This window comes from Pelodiscus sinensis, chromosome 14, assembly GCF_049634645.1.
Source record: "Pelodiscus sinensis isolate JC-2024 chromosome 14, ASM4963464v1, whole genome shotgun sequence".
In the NCBI taxonomy this organism is placed as follows: Eukaryota; Metazoa; Chordata; order Testudines; family Trionychidae; genus Pelodiscus; species Pelodiscus sinensis.
Genome location: NC_134724.1, coordinates 11,638,400 through 11,654,337, shown reverse-complemented (window position 1 = coordinate 11,654,337; position 15,938 = coordinate 11,638,400). Strand labels below are relative to the sequence as shown.

Genomic DNA, 15,938 nt, shown 5'->3' with positions numbered 1-15,938 from the left:
CATAATAGCAGGAGCAAGTACAATGTACTATAGCGTAGGTGTGATAGGGTGGGCAAATAAAGACTGTGGTAATTTGCGGGAAGCCACACAATAACTTTTACTACTTACATTTAAGCACAGGGTAGAAAGAGATTTGATGCCTATTATAAAAGGAGTTAAAGTCTATTTTACATGATTTGAGCAAACTTTGATTATTCGTTGAAATGGAAGGAGAATTTTCAAATACTCACATGATGTTTTGGGGATGGTGGACAGGCTCATGTTTTCTAATGCTTAGGGTTGGTGACACAAATTGTAACTCCTAGAAGCACAATTCCTCTCCTGCTTCTTTCGTGCTTTAGGGAACAAGTAGGTTCCTTCACCCTTTTCACTGAGCAACGTGGTCCCCATGCTTCAGTACACATGGCTAGCTACACAGGTTCATGAATAGAGTGGGACGAAGCCAGGCTGTGCCTGTCTCTCCCCCCCCCCCCCTTAATCTTCTCCCTAATCTCTTTCTCACAGTGGGGGCTGTTGGATGATTAGCTCTTCCTCACCCCAGTGCATCTGAAATAGGTGCACTGGAGCTAAGGTGCTGATTTCGAGCTCCGAGAGACATTCCTGTGCAGTGTGATTGAGCTAGTGCGCTAAAAATAGCAAGGTCACCACAGTGCTGTGAACAGCAGCTCAGTACAGGGTGTCTCCACTGTGTTGCCCCGGTATAAGTCCATTCTGCACTAAAGTAGTTGACACTTGTAGGAACTGATGTGTTATAAGTCCTTCCATTCCCCGCTCTTCAGTCATGCAAAACCCCCTCCCAATTTGTGGAAATGGAAGTCAGCCATGGGGAAAAAATTAAGTTTCGCTATACGTCCATGTTTTTTGGACTGTATCTTGGACTTCTAGCGAGGGCGGCCTGTATATATCCTTTCGGAGATGGTAGGCCTGCACCTGATCAGCTGCCATAGCTTCAGTTTTAGCTCTAGCTCTATTAGTCATTGGTATATTTCCTCAAACTGAAAATTACTCCTCCATCTCGCAACATAGACATGTACTATATATTTGAGAGAGTTTGTCTGTCTGTCTATCTGTTCAATAACTCCTCTTAAATGATAAGAGCTAGGACTATCAAATTTGATAGGCCACTTCCTCTTATCGCAACATAAAGCAGTGTAATGGTTTGGTTGTACCAGGACAATGGGATGTGACTGGAATGGGATTGCTTTTCATTAAACCATACACAAAAGAAACAGAATCATCAGGAAGGTGAAAGGGGCTGACTGGGCACTCCTCCCTGTTCCCTCATCTGGGACTGCCCCAGCCCTGAACCTCCCACCCTCTCGGTTCCCTTTAGGGAAAGCGTGGGAGGCTGTAGCTCTCCTCCCTTTAATTTGTATGGGGACGTTACTGGCTGTTTCCCTTTGTCAGGGAGCGAGGGGAAAGTGCACCATTTGCTGCATTCCTCACTATAGCTGGAGAGCACGGGGGGGCAGAGAAACCTGGACCTGTCCCAGCCGACAGACATGCACCCCTTTCCCGGCTGTGCCTGCTGCAATGACCATGGAGAGGCGCTTCTCACCTGGCCCCAACCTGCAGTGGTGAGCGAGGGCTGTGGAAGTCTCTCTCCCTGGGCAGCCTGCATACTGAACCCCTCATCTCCAGCCCCATTCAAATGAAGCATGGACATTTTCATTTTATTTTCTGAAAAACAAAAATTCATTGTGTTAAGGACCTGAGCAAAGCATAAGAGGGAGAGCTGTGATGCTCTAATCCTTTGTAATGACTATCTAGGCCTTTTCCTTTTTGCTCCAGTTTTCTGTAACCAATACCTATTTGAGGTTTTTTGTTGAGTTTAAGAGCCATTTTATTACTGAGTATATGTTAGTTTCTAATCCCGGATTCTGTGCAGTGGCATGCATCTAATGCACAGAGACTTTGTTCTTTCTGGGCATGATTTCTTTTGCTAAGCAACTAGTCCTGTGTGTGATGAAGAGTTTGCAGAGGGCTGCTAACATTTATTGGCCAGAGGTATGCCCTTAAAATCAGACACTTGATACACTGATGAGATGCACAGGGCAGTGTAGTGATAGCAGGTAACATGGCATAAATATTTAAAGATCTCCTTTTCTTCAGGTCCTCTTTTCATTTCAGCGATCCAAGCTCAATGGAACATACACTTCTTAACACTACTGAGATTCCCCACATTCTTTTGCTGGGGAAAAACAAATTAGATCGAAAGCAAATGGGTTTCTTCTGTCAGCAACTGTCTATTTAAGCATCATTTCTCTTTCTGCCACAAATTGTATGTCTCGTGTTGTTTCATTACAAGGAGAGCGGCACTCTAACGGTCTTGCTGGTCAGCCATTTCTTGAATTTGAATTCCATTGCCATTAGGCAACATATCTGGTATACTGAGGGTGTTGCATGGGCAGGAGGATTTGGGGAACCCATGCAAAGGGCTCATGATGCACTGCTGCATAGTTGGGGGAGGAGGGAGCTAGACTGCACCAGACTTTTCTTCTCATGCATAAGGCAGTGAGGCTGTGCTGGCTGTGGAGGAATTGCCCAGTACATATAGTTTGGTAGCTCATACTTCATGAGGGGTGTCAGGATTTGGACTTGGGATGAGGGTGTATAAACCTCACATGGGTCAGGAAAGGCTCAGTGGGCTGTTGAGGACCCAATCACCCCCAAGGCCATCCTTATGAATTCTGATACCCTCTACTGCCCAAGTAGTTGCCCTTTGTATCCCCCACTGGGGGAAGGGGAGCAGAATAGCTTGGGGTAGGGGACTGTGCTCAAGGCTGTGTAGGGGTCAGGAGATGTGGAGGGGCAGAAATAGGGCATGGAGGTGGAAAGAAGAGTAGGAGGAAGTGATGCAGTGCACAGCTGCAGGCTAGGAGGCAGATTAGGGTGCCAGGAGATTGGGGCTACCAGTACCAGGAGGAAGTTGAGGCTTGGGATTTCACCGCCGGAGCCGGGAGACGGTTGGAGTGAGCGGCTGGGGGATTGGGCTGCCGGGACTGAGAGGCGAAGCCTGGGAGTTGGGGGGGAATTGGACTGCTGAGACCGGAAGTCAGACCAGGGGCTGGAGTATAGGGGCCTTTGGAGCCAGCACTGCCCATGGCTGACGCTAGGCATATGCAGGGTTTTACTAGGGTACTACAGGCAGTCCCCGGGTTACGTACAAGATAGGGACTGTAGGTTTGTTCTTAAGTTGAATTTGTATGTAAGTCGGAACTGGTACATATTGTACCCCAGGTGTCCCCGATTCAGCCGCTGCTGAAACTGACCAGCGGCTGACTACAGGAAGCCCGAGGCAGAGTTGCTCTGCCCCGGGCTTCCTGGAATCAGCCGCTGATCAGTTTCAGCATCAGCTGACTTGGGGACGCCTGGGGCAGAGCAGCTGGGGTGCTGCTGGGTTGTTCCAGTAGTGCCGCATCTCGGCGCTGTGGGACTAACCCGGCAGCCCCCCAGCTGCTCTACCCCAGGCATCCTGATTCAGCTGCTGCTGAAACTGACCAGCGGTGAGAAAAGCCTGGTCTGCTGGGGAGGGGTGGAGCGGCGCGCTAGCTGCGCCCCGCCCTCCCCCCCCCCCCCAGCAGATCAAGCTTTTCTCGCCGCGGAGGATGGGGGCGGCGGGACCACGGCACATCTCAGCGGTCCCGCCGCCCGCGTCCTCCGCGGCTTTGCTCCGCGTCTCCCTAGTCTGCTGGGGGGGGGGGGGCGGGAGCCCCCCCAGCAGACCAGGGAGACACGGAGCAGCTTTTCTCGCCGCAGAGGACGCAGGCGGCGGGACCGCCGCGGCGCGTCTCGGCAGTCTGCTGGGGGGGTGGGGGGCACAGCTAGTTCGGGATCCCTCACCCCGTTCTTAAGTAGGGATCCGACATAAGTCGGATCCACGTAACCCGGGGACTGCCTGTACTGAATTTGGGACACAGTCGTGGAACTTTTGGGTGACCCAACTGGATGGCTAAGTTCCTTCAAGGTGCTGGAGGCTGAGGGGAACAGCTTAAGGCCCCGAAGAAAACAGACTGCTCCACAGCTAAGCTATTCCACACCAGAAGGGCACACACTGCGGGGGAGTGTGGCCACAATCATCAATGTGAGAGTCTGAAACAGATGTGTGTAATAGCAGAGTATTGATAATGTGACATTTCCACACTTTGCAAGAACTTACTGCTGAAGCTGCTTGCTCCTTTTTAAAAATAGGAATAAGTCTCTGCCAGAAAAGATAGTTGTCGGTGGGCCTATTTTCTCCTTTACTTTTTGAGGGCAATACCATGTAATATTGGCTAAACTCCATAAATTTGTATGGGACAGGAAGGGATCAAAAGTATTATCTGAAGAGATGTATCTTGTACTTTTGTCCACCATTGAGCATTCATTCAGTTGTATTCCCATTTGATAGCCTTTATTATGTACATAAACACTTGACTGCTCTAGCTAGGTATTAGGTAGACTAGAATTGGCGAGCTCTTCTTCCCTATGGCCAATGCATTGGTCCATATTTGTATCTCCGGTCACAATCCGAGTTCTGATTTAGAGCTAAAATGGACATCTTGGAGCAACAACTATGAAGTAGCTAGTGTTTTCCCCCCAGTTGGCCCCAAGTTCATGGATCTAAGCAAACTTTTTGACAAAGTTGGTTTTAGATTTGAGATCAGTCAGATTTTAAGAGATGTAAGGGCTGGGGAGGAGGGCTAGTTTTCTTATTTGGGGTGTGTGTTTTGCAAACGTTTTTCATAGATGCATGTGGACTTTGCTTAGGACTTTGTCTTTGGATGGTTAGCCTGACAAATTGCTGCTTCAGTAAAGATTCTTTGTTCACATTTCTGTCCTTTCCTTTTTTTATGTTTTCCATCTGATGAAATTTATTTCTTTGTACTTTTCCCATCACCATCCTATCTGAAGAAATACAATACACTATTGTTTACCTTCACTTTACCTAAAAAAGGCGTAATGGGCCAGAAGGAATCTTGTGTTAATTAGAAATTAATATTCATACTGAGAAATTAATATTCATCCTATACTGAGAAATTAAACGGACACTGACAACACCTCCTCTCCTCCCAAATTAGGATTCTGACTCTCCAAACAATTATTCTACCTACTCCTTGTTTGTGTGGTTGCTTGTGATAAATATTTCATGGGCATAGTTCAGGGGAAGCCCTTCTAAAATCTGTTTTTAATAGTCAGATTCTAAATTGGAACCAGAGGGATAGAATAGCCAGATTCAAAACGTGTTTCTAAGAGTTTATTTGTGCTTTCAGCTCAGACTGCTCTTTCTCATCTTCTCCACTGCTGTCAAAAGGGCCACTCTCATGGTTGTTCAGACTCCATGTTTCTTGACAGTAACAGTTGGACTTCTCTTCAGTGATTTTTCAGATGAAATGGCTTCCAAATCTCCAGAGCTTTAGCTTGTAGTTATTTTAGCCTCTTTGAAATAGCAACACATTAATCAGCTGAAATCAAGTGGACTCATCTCCAAATCTGTGATGTTGGTGTTCTGTTCTAGATAGAACTCCAGTTTGAATCTTAACTCCAAGAATTCCTTCTTCTCTCAAAAGGTCTCTGTATTTCTCATTTTATTTTGAACTTTTGGTTATTAACGGTTTATAATTCTATTCTTTGTTTCTTTCCCTGCCTAATTCAGCTGTTTCACAAACATTATTTGGCTTTTTTCTGCTCTTTCCTCTTCCACACTCTCCCCCCAAATATTTGGCTTCTACTCTTGCATGCTAACTTTCCCCTCTGGAATATGCAGTGTACCAGCATAGATGGCGACAGCGTTAATGTTTGATAATGAAATAAATTAGGTATTAAAATGAAGTTAGAATAGAGTATTCTGGATAAGGATTCCTTGATTCTTTCCTGTTATTCCACTGACTCTCTGTGATCTTGAATAAATCCATGAACCTTTTTTTGCCTCAGTTTCCCCAAGTCTAAAGTGAGGAAGATAATATCTGACTTGCAGTGTGTTTGAATGGAATTTGTTATATATCTTTGGATGAATGATTCTATGGAACTATTTATAAGGCACAGTTGCCCTTGTCAGTGTACTTGACAATAGGGATTAAACCTCTCTGATTTCTAGCTATCGCAGAAAACTAGCTCTTTCAAAGCAGGCTTATTGGTTCTACTGCAGTACTGCCACCTCTGGGTTGAAACTTGGTAGCTGATTACTGGTGCATCAATAGCAGTACAATAGAACATTCAAAAAGGAATTGATGAACTATCTTGTCCAGAGATCCAGACCTGATACACTTACTTGTACAGAATGTGTTGAGTGACTTTTAATTATCATAAATGAACAAGATCTTGGTGTTATATATTATCTAGTGGGCAGAGGGTTTAAAAGTTCATATTAGAATTAAATTTAGGGACATCTGTTGGATCGTCTAGTGTAGATACCATGCAACAGCTTCACTAAAATATATGTACATAGGTCCTGATTTTGCAGTTTGATCCATCCAGATAGATTCTTACAGAAACCTCTTATCTTCTGTGGCACTCCAAAAGATGACTGCAGATTTGGGACTGTAAATCCAGCAATCCCTTTGTGTCATGATGGTATTGAATTCGGTATTATCGCAGATATGCGTTGCATACATAACCTCCATCAATCGGCTACACTGATTTTTAACTTATAACAGTGCATGCTATCATTGAAGAGCTCCCACAGAAATCAAAATTTTGGTTTTGGTAAATATATGGAGATCGTTCTGGTTCAGAATGTTGTTTAGATTAGGGTCAAAACTGAAATCACCCTTACTGTATCTTTAAAATGTTAAATAAGTATAGGTATGAGATTCAAGGCAAGGAGGTAGAACGGTGGTGGACAATAATTTTTGAGGAGCCACTCCAAGATTTTGGTAAGTGTTTGAGAACTGAACCCTCTCATGATATTAATGGAGGAGGTGTGGGATCTGGGATGGAAGTTGAGTGCAGAAGGGAGGTTGGGGTAAGGGATTGGGGTGCAAGAGGGAGAATGGCGTCTGGGAGGAGAAAGTTTGGGTGAAGGAGACAGTTGTGACCTGGTGCAGGAGACGGGTTCAGAAGTTTGGGATATGACCTAGGGCAGGAAGGGATTGTGACCTTGGGTAGGAGTTTGGGGTACAGGAGCAATGCAGGGGTTTGAGTTGGGACATAGGATAGGAAGGGATTGTGACCCAGTCCTGGGGATTGGGTGCCAGAACTGGGAGGAGAAATGGGTGCAGGAGGGGGGGCAGAGGTCTTGGGTATGTGAAGTAGGATAACAGAAGTGGGGGGCAGAGGTCTGGGGAAGTGAGAGGCTGGGGTGCTAGAGGCAGGCTGTGGCCACCAGATTTACCGGGGTGACTCCTGACCAGCAGTCCAGCACGTTTCTCAGATTGGCTGCCTGCCTGCCCAGCCCCTGCACAGACTGCAAGGCCACGTGCATATGTGAATGACTGTGAGGGGAAGGGGACATGATGTTTTGTGTGCTGCCTGTTATTCAAACAGGCAGCTCCCATTGGCTGATTTCTGGCCAAAAACTGGTCAATGGGACTGTGAGGGCGGGGGCAGCATTGAAGCCTTCGTCCCCTCTTCCCTGCTCACAGTTTTGAAAGAGAATTGGCCCAGTAGCTGCTTTTCTGGGTGGGGGGAGAGGAGTGGGGAAGGCAAGTAGAGAGTCTACCTTGTGCTCCCTGCTGTGTCCCGGGTTGGCTGTGATGGCTTAGCGGGCTAGATGCAGGTCGTATTTTGCCCAGACCTGGAGTAGAAGGTTGAAACAGGTTTAGAGGAATCTCTATTGTGAGACCTTTGCCACCTTCTTTAACACCACCTTCATAGGATCGCAGAGCTCTTTCCAAGAAATATTGACTAACGCCTTGCAGCAATCCTGCAAAGTTGCGGAGTGTTATCCTTATTTTGTCCAAAATTCCTGTCCTGCTACTGTGCTCATGGTTGCATACCTTGGCAGAGTGGAGTTATGTACATGTAATTTCCACTTGTCTTTTTTTTTTTCCCCTGAAAATCAGTGTGGAAAAATTTGATCTACCTTGTCATGGTCTAACTTCCAGTGCTGTGAATCAATAATATGAGACTGTGTTGTCTGGAATTCAGTCCGTTTTGTAAACGCATATATCACAGAGGTTGTTTTATTGGATTCTGATTGCTGATAACAAGAAGATAGCCTAATTCCTTCCATAGCAACAGCTAACACAAAGTAGGACTTATCTGTGAAAAATACTTTATTGGGGGATTGCCTAACTCTGAATGGATAATAGGATGTAGAATCTTTCTCCTCTATATTCTTGGACTGAGTTTGGCCCAAGGTGGATGACAACCAAACAGTTTGTCCTGTACAAATGTCCCCATTCCTCAGGGGCGAAATCCTAACCCCATTGAAGTCAAAGGCAGAGGGGCCAGGATTTTGCCATAGGAGTTGGAGCTGTCAGTTCATGTCTGTCACAAAATCACTGCCACAAATGGCACTAATTGGCATTCTTGTGAGCAGTGTCAAGGATTAATGGATGTGGGGAGACTCAGCTGTCCTCTCACCTCAGAAGTTTGTGTGTCTGTTTTTGGACTCATTGGCAGGAGGAGGTGGAGGCATTTTCATTGCTGTTGCTGATGTTGTATCTGCTATGGAAAGTGTCAGTTTCAATGAATTTGAAACTGATTTCTAACCTTACTATGCATTACCATGAGCCCCAAGCTCAGACCCCGTGATGTCAGTAAAAAAAAAAAACAGGCTTACTGCCATCTGCATACAGGAAAGAATAAAGTGCAAAAAAGCTGTTTAGTTTGCTCTGATCCCTCTGGAAACAAAACCAGGAGATTTTAGTTCTAGATCTCCATCAGGCAGATCCCATTCCTTTCTGAATCATTTTGCAAATCAATTTCATTTTGAAATTAGTCTTCTGCTTTTAGATTCTGGCACCATGAGCAAAAATCACACTCCCTCCATGGGACAAAAGGGCTGTGGGTACAACCGAAAGAATGTAGTTCTGCAATGTTTGGTGGTGGCTCGGGGACAGGAATTTTGGATCCTACCCAACATATTGTCAAAATATGTTGACAATATTGAGTTTTTTCAGAAAAACTTCAATTACATTCACACTGAAATCGTGTTCTTTCAAAAAAACAGAGGGTGTTTTCCGGCATTGGTAATCCTCTTCCTACAAGGAAGAAGCCTTTTTCCAAAAGAACTCTTTCAGAAAAAGGTGTGTGTAGACGGGGAAGAGGGAGTTCTTTAGGAAGAAGAAGAAAGAGGAAAAAGCACAGGTGCCCTGGTGGCCACTCTGTCCATAGTAATCAGTTTAAATAAGAGATAATGTCCACTCTGAATGGACACTATCTTTCAAAAAAGCAGATCACTTTTTCAATGCGCTTTGGCAGTGTGGATGCACTCTTTCGGAAGAAGTTTTTTCGGAAGTTCTCTTCGGGTACGTCTACACTACATGGCTCCGTCGACGGAGCCATGTAGATTTGTTTATTGGGCAAAGGGAAATGAAGCGGCGATTTAAATAATCGCCGCTTCATTTAAATTTACATGGCTGCCGCGCTGAGCCGACAAACAGTTGATCAGCTGTTTGTCGGCTCAGCGCACTAGTCTGGACGCTCCCCTGCCGACATCAAAGCCCTTTGTCGGCAGCCCCGGTAAACCTCATCCCACGAGGAATAACGGGGCTGCCGACAAAGGGCTTTGATGTCGGCAGGGGAGCGTCCAGACTAGCGCGCTGAGCCGGCAAACAACTGATGTAAATTTAAATGAAGCGGTGATTATTTAAATCGCTGCTTCATTTCCCTTTGCCTACAACCCTCATCTACATGACTCCATTGATGGAGCCATGTAGTCTAGACACAGCCTTCCAGAAAAGCTTCTTCTGAAAGAAGCCTGCAGTCTAGATGTAGCCCCTGGGAGACCATGCATCATGCTGGGTCAGAGTGACTGTCCATCTAGCCCAGTAGACAGACTTGATCATCGCCAATGCCAGATGCTTCAGAGGGAATGAATAAAACGGGGCAGTTATCGAGTGATCTGTTCCCTGTTGCCCAGTCCCAGTGTCTGACAGTCAGAGACTTAGGTGTTCCTAAGCATGGGCTTGCGTCCCTGCTGAGTTTAGCTAATAGCCACTGATTTTCCCTGAATATATCTAATGATTTTGGTAATCCAGTTACACTTGTGGCCTTCACAGCAAGCCCTGGCAACGAGAGCCACCAGTTGACTGTGTCTTATGTGAAGTTGTACTTTCTTTTGTTTGTTTTAAACTTTTTGCCTGTTTCTTTCAATGTGTGACCCCTGGTTTTTGTGTTATGGTAAGGGGTAAATTAACACTTAGTCTCTTTCTTTTTCAATATTGGAGATGTTTTGCCTCACCCAGGCAATGAAGAATCAGCTTGGGTGCAGGGAAGAAGCAGCAGCAGATAGATAAAGCACTAGAAGAATCTAGCGGCCAGTCATCCCATGGGGAGTGCATGTAGAGCAGCTCTTGGGGTGGGAGGTTTCAATCTCGCTCTCATTGAACTTGCTGGCTATTAGTGCTTAGCGAAGCTCGGTGAATTTCCCCCTTAAAAAGTAGCCATGTGCATTTGTTACGAGCTGGCATCAAGGACAATGAATATCCAGACTTGGCAGCATCCCAGTAAAGAGGAAATAATGCCCAGGCACCAGCATTATGTTGGTGGCCTTGTACTCCTTTGGGGAGATGGGAACGGAGAAGCTAACAAACGTCCGCCTAATGGATCAAACAGAATGGAAAGAGAATAAGCTATCAGGGTTGATTTTGTTTATCGAAGGGGAAGGGGGAGGGGCAGGAAAATGCGGTTAACAGAGATTCAAGGACGTATTTTAGTAGGGATAATGATTGAAAGAGTTTATTATTTGTCTCTTTAAACACTCATATAAATCCCCTGCTATTGCTTTGTGTCTCATAGGTATTTGTGGTCACTGTTTGGCACATAGAGCTGTACATGGTGCCCCTGGCTTTGTTGCTGCTCTTTGCTTACAACTTTTCCCTGATCACAACCGGGAAGGTCAGCAGTGCCCAAGACACCCAGGCAAGTAAAGTAACATTAATGTTTCAGGGCCAATTGGAATCCGCCTTGGAGCAAAAATGATCTTACGGTTTACTGGTTTCCAGCTAGTTCTATATATATTTCTAGGTTCCTGTTAAAAAGAAAATAATGTTCTCCAGAATGTTGTGGTTCATTTCCTGTCATAAACCATTGTGGGACAACACTTACAGCTCTTAAACTAACTGCAAATTTTCAAAATCTAAGAATGGGATAGAACTAATGCTTTGGATCTTTTACATTGCAAGGAGGCATGATTTGAACCCCCAGGTCCATATCTAGTCCTGCAGTTTATTTTTCAGAAATTTCTGGGGCTGAGGAAGGCCAACAAAGCCTCAAAAGGGAGGTCAATTTTTAAAAATCTATTCCATGAAATCGATATCCTCCTCATTTTATTTTTACCGTGACTTTAAAAAGAAAAACAAAACTGCTCTAACCCATCTCGATTTCAGTTTTATATCTGATTTTTTTTTAAATAAAATTATTTTCTATGCAAAAATAAATTGGAGCATGGAACTCTGTTATGATATGAAATGTCATTTTTGTGATATTAATGTTAGCACTGTCCTGACATGTTATACATAGCACAGGTCCTTAATGTTAGAAAGAATTCAAGTAAATTAACACCTAGAAGATTCTGTTTTAAACCTTCTAATAATGCTGTTAATGAAATCTTGGCAAATGCTCTTCTTGAAATTTGCCTAGAAAAGCACTGTCATTTGTACAAGCAAAAAGCAATTTAATATAGTGCAAGCACATGGAGACCTTGGAATAAATGCATCCCAGAACCAAAGTGTAGACAAAAATCATTTTAGTCAGGTAAATTGTTCCTAGTGAAGTTTTGAGTCATTCCCAGGTAGAAAGTAGTTACAAAATGATGAAAATCACATTTCCAGTAGCAAGCCACGCTACAGTTTTCTGGCCATTTATCCTCCTGTTAATCTGCTAATCTCCAATATCAGTAAAGTCTAGAGTATTCATAAACGTATAGTGTGTGTTCCCCTAGCCCTTTATTCCATCACCAAAATAGGAATTTCCCACTGGGGAGAATCCAGGACAAATAGTTTATTAAATATGAAGGATAATCTATAAAACAACGTTGAGTCGGACAAACCAGATAAAGCCAGGAAAGTGTAGAGTTAATGGCTGCAGCTGCCCATCATTCATTCAGTGATGAGTGTGTTGCATCCCCTAGCAAACAGAATCCCACTGAAATCTGTGCTGTGCTTGTGATGGATACCACAAAGTGCCATGTATATACAGCTGAAAAGTACAGAATCGCTTTTTTTCAGTAAGGACTCTGATTAATCAAAAGTTGGTCACTTCCCCTATACATGCAACTTGGGAGTAATCCACACCATATGTGCATATAGCAGTGCCATTGAACTCAGTAGGACATTCTCCAGTGAGGGGAGTTACACACGTGCACTCAAGTGTTTTGCTGGATTGGAGACTTATTGAGCCTCTAGCTAGTCAAAGCATCTTTAATATCCTGGAGTCTGTTTCTGGTACCCAGATTCTGAGCTTTGCGAATTCCAACACTGTATCGCCCTTGTAGCTCAAAATAAGTATTATGTTCTGAGTTGCATAATCTCTGGGTGAGAGGAGGTTAGCTGCCCCTTTTTGGGGACGGCTAGACAACACTTGTTTTTTGGAAAAAGCTATTCTGATTCTTTTGTTAGAGGTGGGGGGGGGAGGAAAGGGAGCAGAAGCTGGTGTTGGGGGGAGCCCTATTAAAAGCCACTTCCTCCCGCCCCCTCCAGCACCATCTCTGCAGGAGGCAGGGGAGTAGTGGGGACTGGGTGCAAGCCGGGAATCAGCTGATGCTGCACCTTTGCTTTTTAAATGTATTAAGAGCCTACTGGCATTTAAAAGTCTGGTAAGCAGTGCGGGGACCCAGCACAAGCCAGGAATCGGCTGTCCTGGCTCACATTGGGTCCTCCCTGATGCACTTCAGCCTTTTAAAGGTATAAGAGCCTACCAGCTCTTAATACCTTTAAAAAACAGTGCCACCGAGGGGTTAGCTTCTAGGGACGGGAGCTAACCCTACTGCAGCTCCCTTGCTTATCGACTAATTGAGTAGTCGATGGAAAATCCATCGACTAGTTGATTAAACTAAATTTAACATCCCTAGTTTTAAATATTGGAATATGGTAATTCAAAGCTTCCTATTAAATAAGCAAGGTCTAAATTAACGTGGAGGATCCTGTTAAAGGCTCAGTTAGTAAAATGCCTGAATTGAAAGCCAGGGGTCCCGAAGTTCACATTCTAGCCAAGTGTTTTGTTTTCTTCCGCACTTGTCAAAGTGGGAGTCAGACTGAAGGAATAATGCTGGATGTGATTCCTGAGATTGATTATGTTCATACTAATGTATTTTCTACTGTCTAATGTTTCAGTAATGGCCCTAAAGGGAGAGAGCAGTCATTGTAGCACTGAGGATAGAACAAACTGAGTACAGAATCTTCAGCCTTGACATACCAACTGGTTCATTTATCAGACTAAGAACAAAGCTGTTTATAGACACTAGAAATTGGCAATGAATTTAAAAGCGTGTTGCCTTCAGACTGCTGGGCCCAGCCACTAATACCTCTATGTAGGCTTAAAATTTGCATAGGTTGTTGCATGCTGTCATTTATGATCTTGAGGGGGGAAAGGCCTTGAACATAGAGAAAATAAAATAAAAGTGGGCATTTAAAAATGGTTTACAATGGAATGTAGCAAATGAAATGTGGTAAGAATTACATAAATGGTTTTGAAACTCTACTGCCAATGAAGAATGTAATGTGGAAATATGTTTTTCAGGAGACCACTTACCTAGATGAAGATGAAGAGGAGGATGACAAGGTAAGTGTGTTATATGTAGCTACATGAGCTAGGGTTAAATAATGCAACTGATACAATCTTATTTCAGGAGATCATGGTTTATATGCTGCACGGGCTGGTTGAGGGCTAGAAGGGTGGTTTCTATTAATGATGGACAAACCTGAGAATATCTGAGGTTTCATTTGGATAAGCATGCAAAACGTGGATGCCTATCTGAAGCTTATACAAATTTATGTTCCTTTGGAGGCCCCAAAAGTATGCTAGAAATCATGGGGAAAACAGGTTCTTTGGTACAATATTTCTTAACAATTCCAGGTCCGATCTCAGATGGAAAATCTACATGAATAACATTTCTTGTGGGATTGAGGCATTTCCAGTTTTGTCCAAGTTGGAGACCAGAAGTTCTGAGATTTGTGAAGGAATGGAAAGAGTTAGCTCAATGATATGTTGGTTTTAACTTGGCTCCCAAAATGTACAAAGGATTGTGGTTTGAGAGAGGTGCCCTTTAGTTTATCTGAACATACTTGTTCATCCTCTCTCTTCACTAAGAAAAATACATCTTCTCACCTCTTTATCAAGCCAAGATGACAAATGATTAAAAGGATTAGAAGGCATGACATATGAAGAAAGATTAAGAGAAGTATATACATCTTACAAAAACATAACTGAGTAAAGGGCAATCTAATAGCTTATAAGTACCTGAGAACTAAAAGGTAAGGAATTATTTAATGAACAACAGCTAGAAAAAGAAATTTGGATATTAGGGCATAAATATTCACAAAGTTATGTGCAACTTACAACATTTCATTGTAATCTAACATGCTATTGCTTGAATATTCCATAGGTTGATAACACTTTAAGCTGAAATTGTTAACTGTTCAGTACTAAATCAAAGACTTTAGTTAGTATACAAAATCTTAACATTACCACTTGTGTACATTAAGATTAGACCTAAACAAGCTATTTGCTGGAAACAACTTCTTTAAACTTACTTTACCTTCATGTTAAATTAAAAAAAAAAAAAACTGAGCAGGATTCTGTGAGAGTCCTGGTCTACACTAGGACTTTATTTCAGAATAATCCCCCCAGGTCAGATTTATAAGTGGAATATCCATATGACCAAGCCCATATTTTTTTTGAGTTAATGGGCTGCAGAATTTGAAATTTTGCATTCCTGCTTTTCATCAAGCATAATGCTAATTCCAAGGTAGTTATTTCGAAATAACAGTAGTGTGGATGCTCCAGTGTGGCTGTTTCAAACTAATTACTCCCCAGTGCTTCCTGGGGCTTTAAGTCTGGGGTAGCCCATCCCATTAACGGAGTCTGCCTTGGACTAATTTCGAGGATTCCCCATAGTGTGGACACACTAGTTCGAATTTGTTAAATTGGGAGTTAAATTGAATTCACTAATTTAAAAATAGTTTTCTAGTGTAGACATGGCCTTAGAGTTTTATACAGTTACTAGTTATTATTTAAAACTGTGTAACAGGTTAGTTATTTTAGCTTGTGGATTCTCTCACTTCAAGTTTTGTCATTTATAATTCATTGTTTACACTCTGAGATAGGAAAAAAACCAACAACGTTTGACCAAAGTGAACGATCCTAAAGCCAACAGGAATCTTCCTTGGTGGTCATTGAACACTTTTGTTGCTAATATTTGTGCTCAGAGAATATTTGTATGATGTTCCCAGAGTAATTATTCTTCTAACCAAAAGTTCCTGTGTACATATGTAACCCACATACCTTGTGTGGTTCACTGTCCCATGCAGTGGCACCTAGACCACAACAACAGATAAGAACAATTGGGGTATGTCTAGACTACATGCCTCTGATGACAGAGGCATGTATATTAGGCTGCCTGGCATAGGAAAATGAAGTGGTGATTTAAATAATCGCCACTTCATTTAAATTAAAATGGCTGCCACGCTGAGCCGATCAGCTGTTTGTCAGCTCAGCGCGCTAGTCTGGACACTCCGCGGTCAACATCAAAGGCATTTGTCGACCACCCTGTTATGCCTCGTGGGATGAGGTTTACTGGGGCGATCGACAAATGCCTTTGATGTCGACCACGGAGCGTCCAGACTAGTGTGCTG

General features: G+C 43.5%; 1 protein-coding gene across 8 annotated transcripts in view; it reads left to right on the top strand.

Moving 5' to 3' along the window:
* Positions 1 to 15,938, top strand: part of MCTP2 (multiple C2 and transmembrane domain containing 2) — a 182,641-nt gene that overhangs the window by 141,363 nt on the left and 25,340 nt on the right. For all 8 annotated transcript variants that reach the window (XM_014575411.3, XM_025186568.2, XM_014575410.3 and 5 more), the window contains 2 exons: positions 10,885 to 11,007; positions 13,825 to 13,866. In XM_014575411.3, coding sequence (XP_014430897.2) covers positions 10,885 to 11,007; positions 13,825 to 13,866 — 165 coding nt within the window. The remainder of the gene's footprint in view (positions 1 to 10,884; positions 11,008 to 13,824; positions 13,867 to 15,938) is intronic.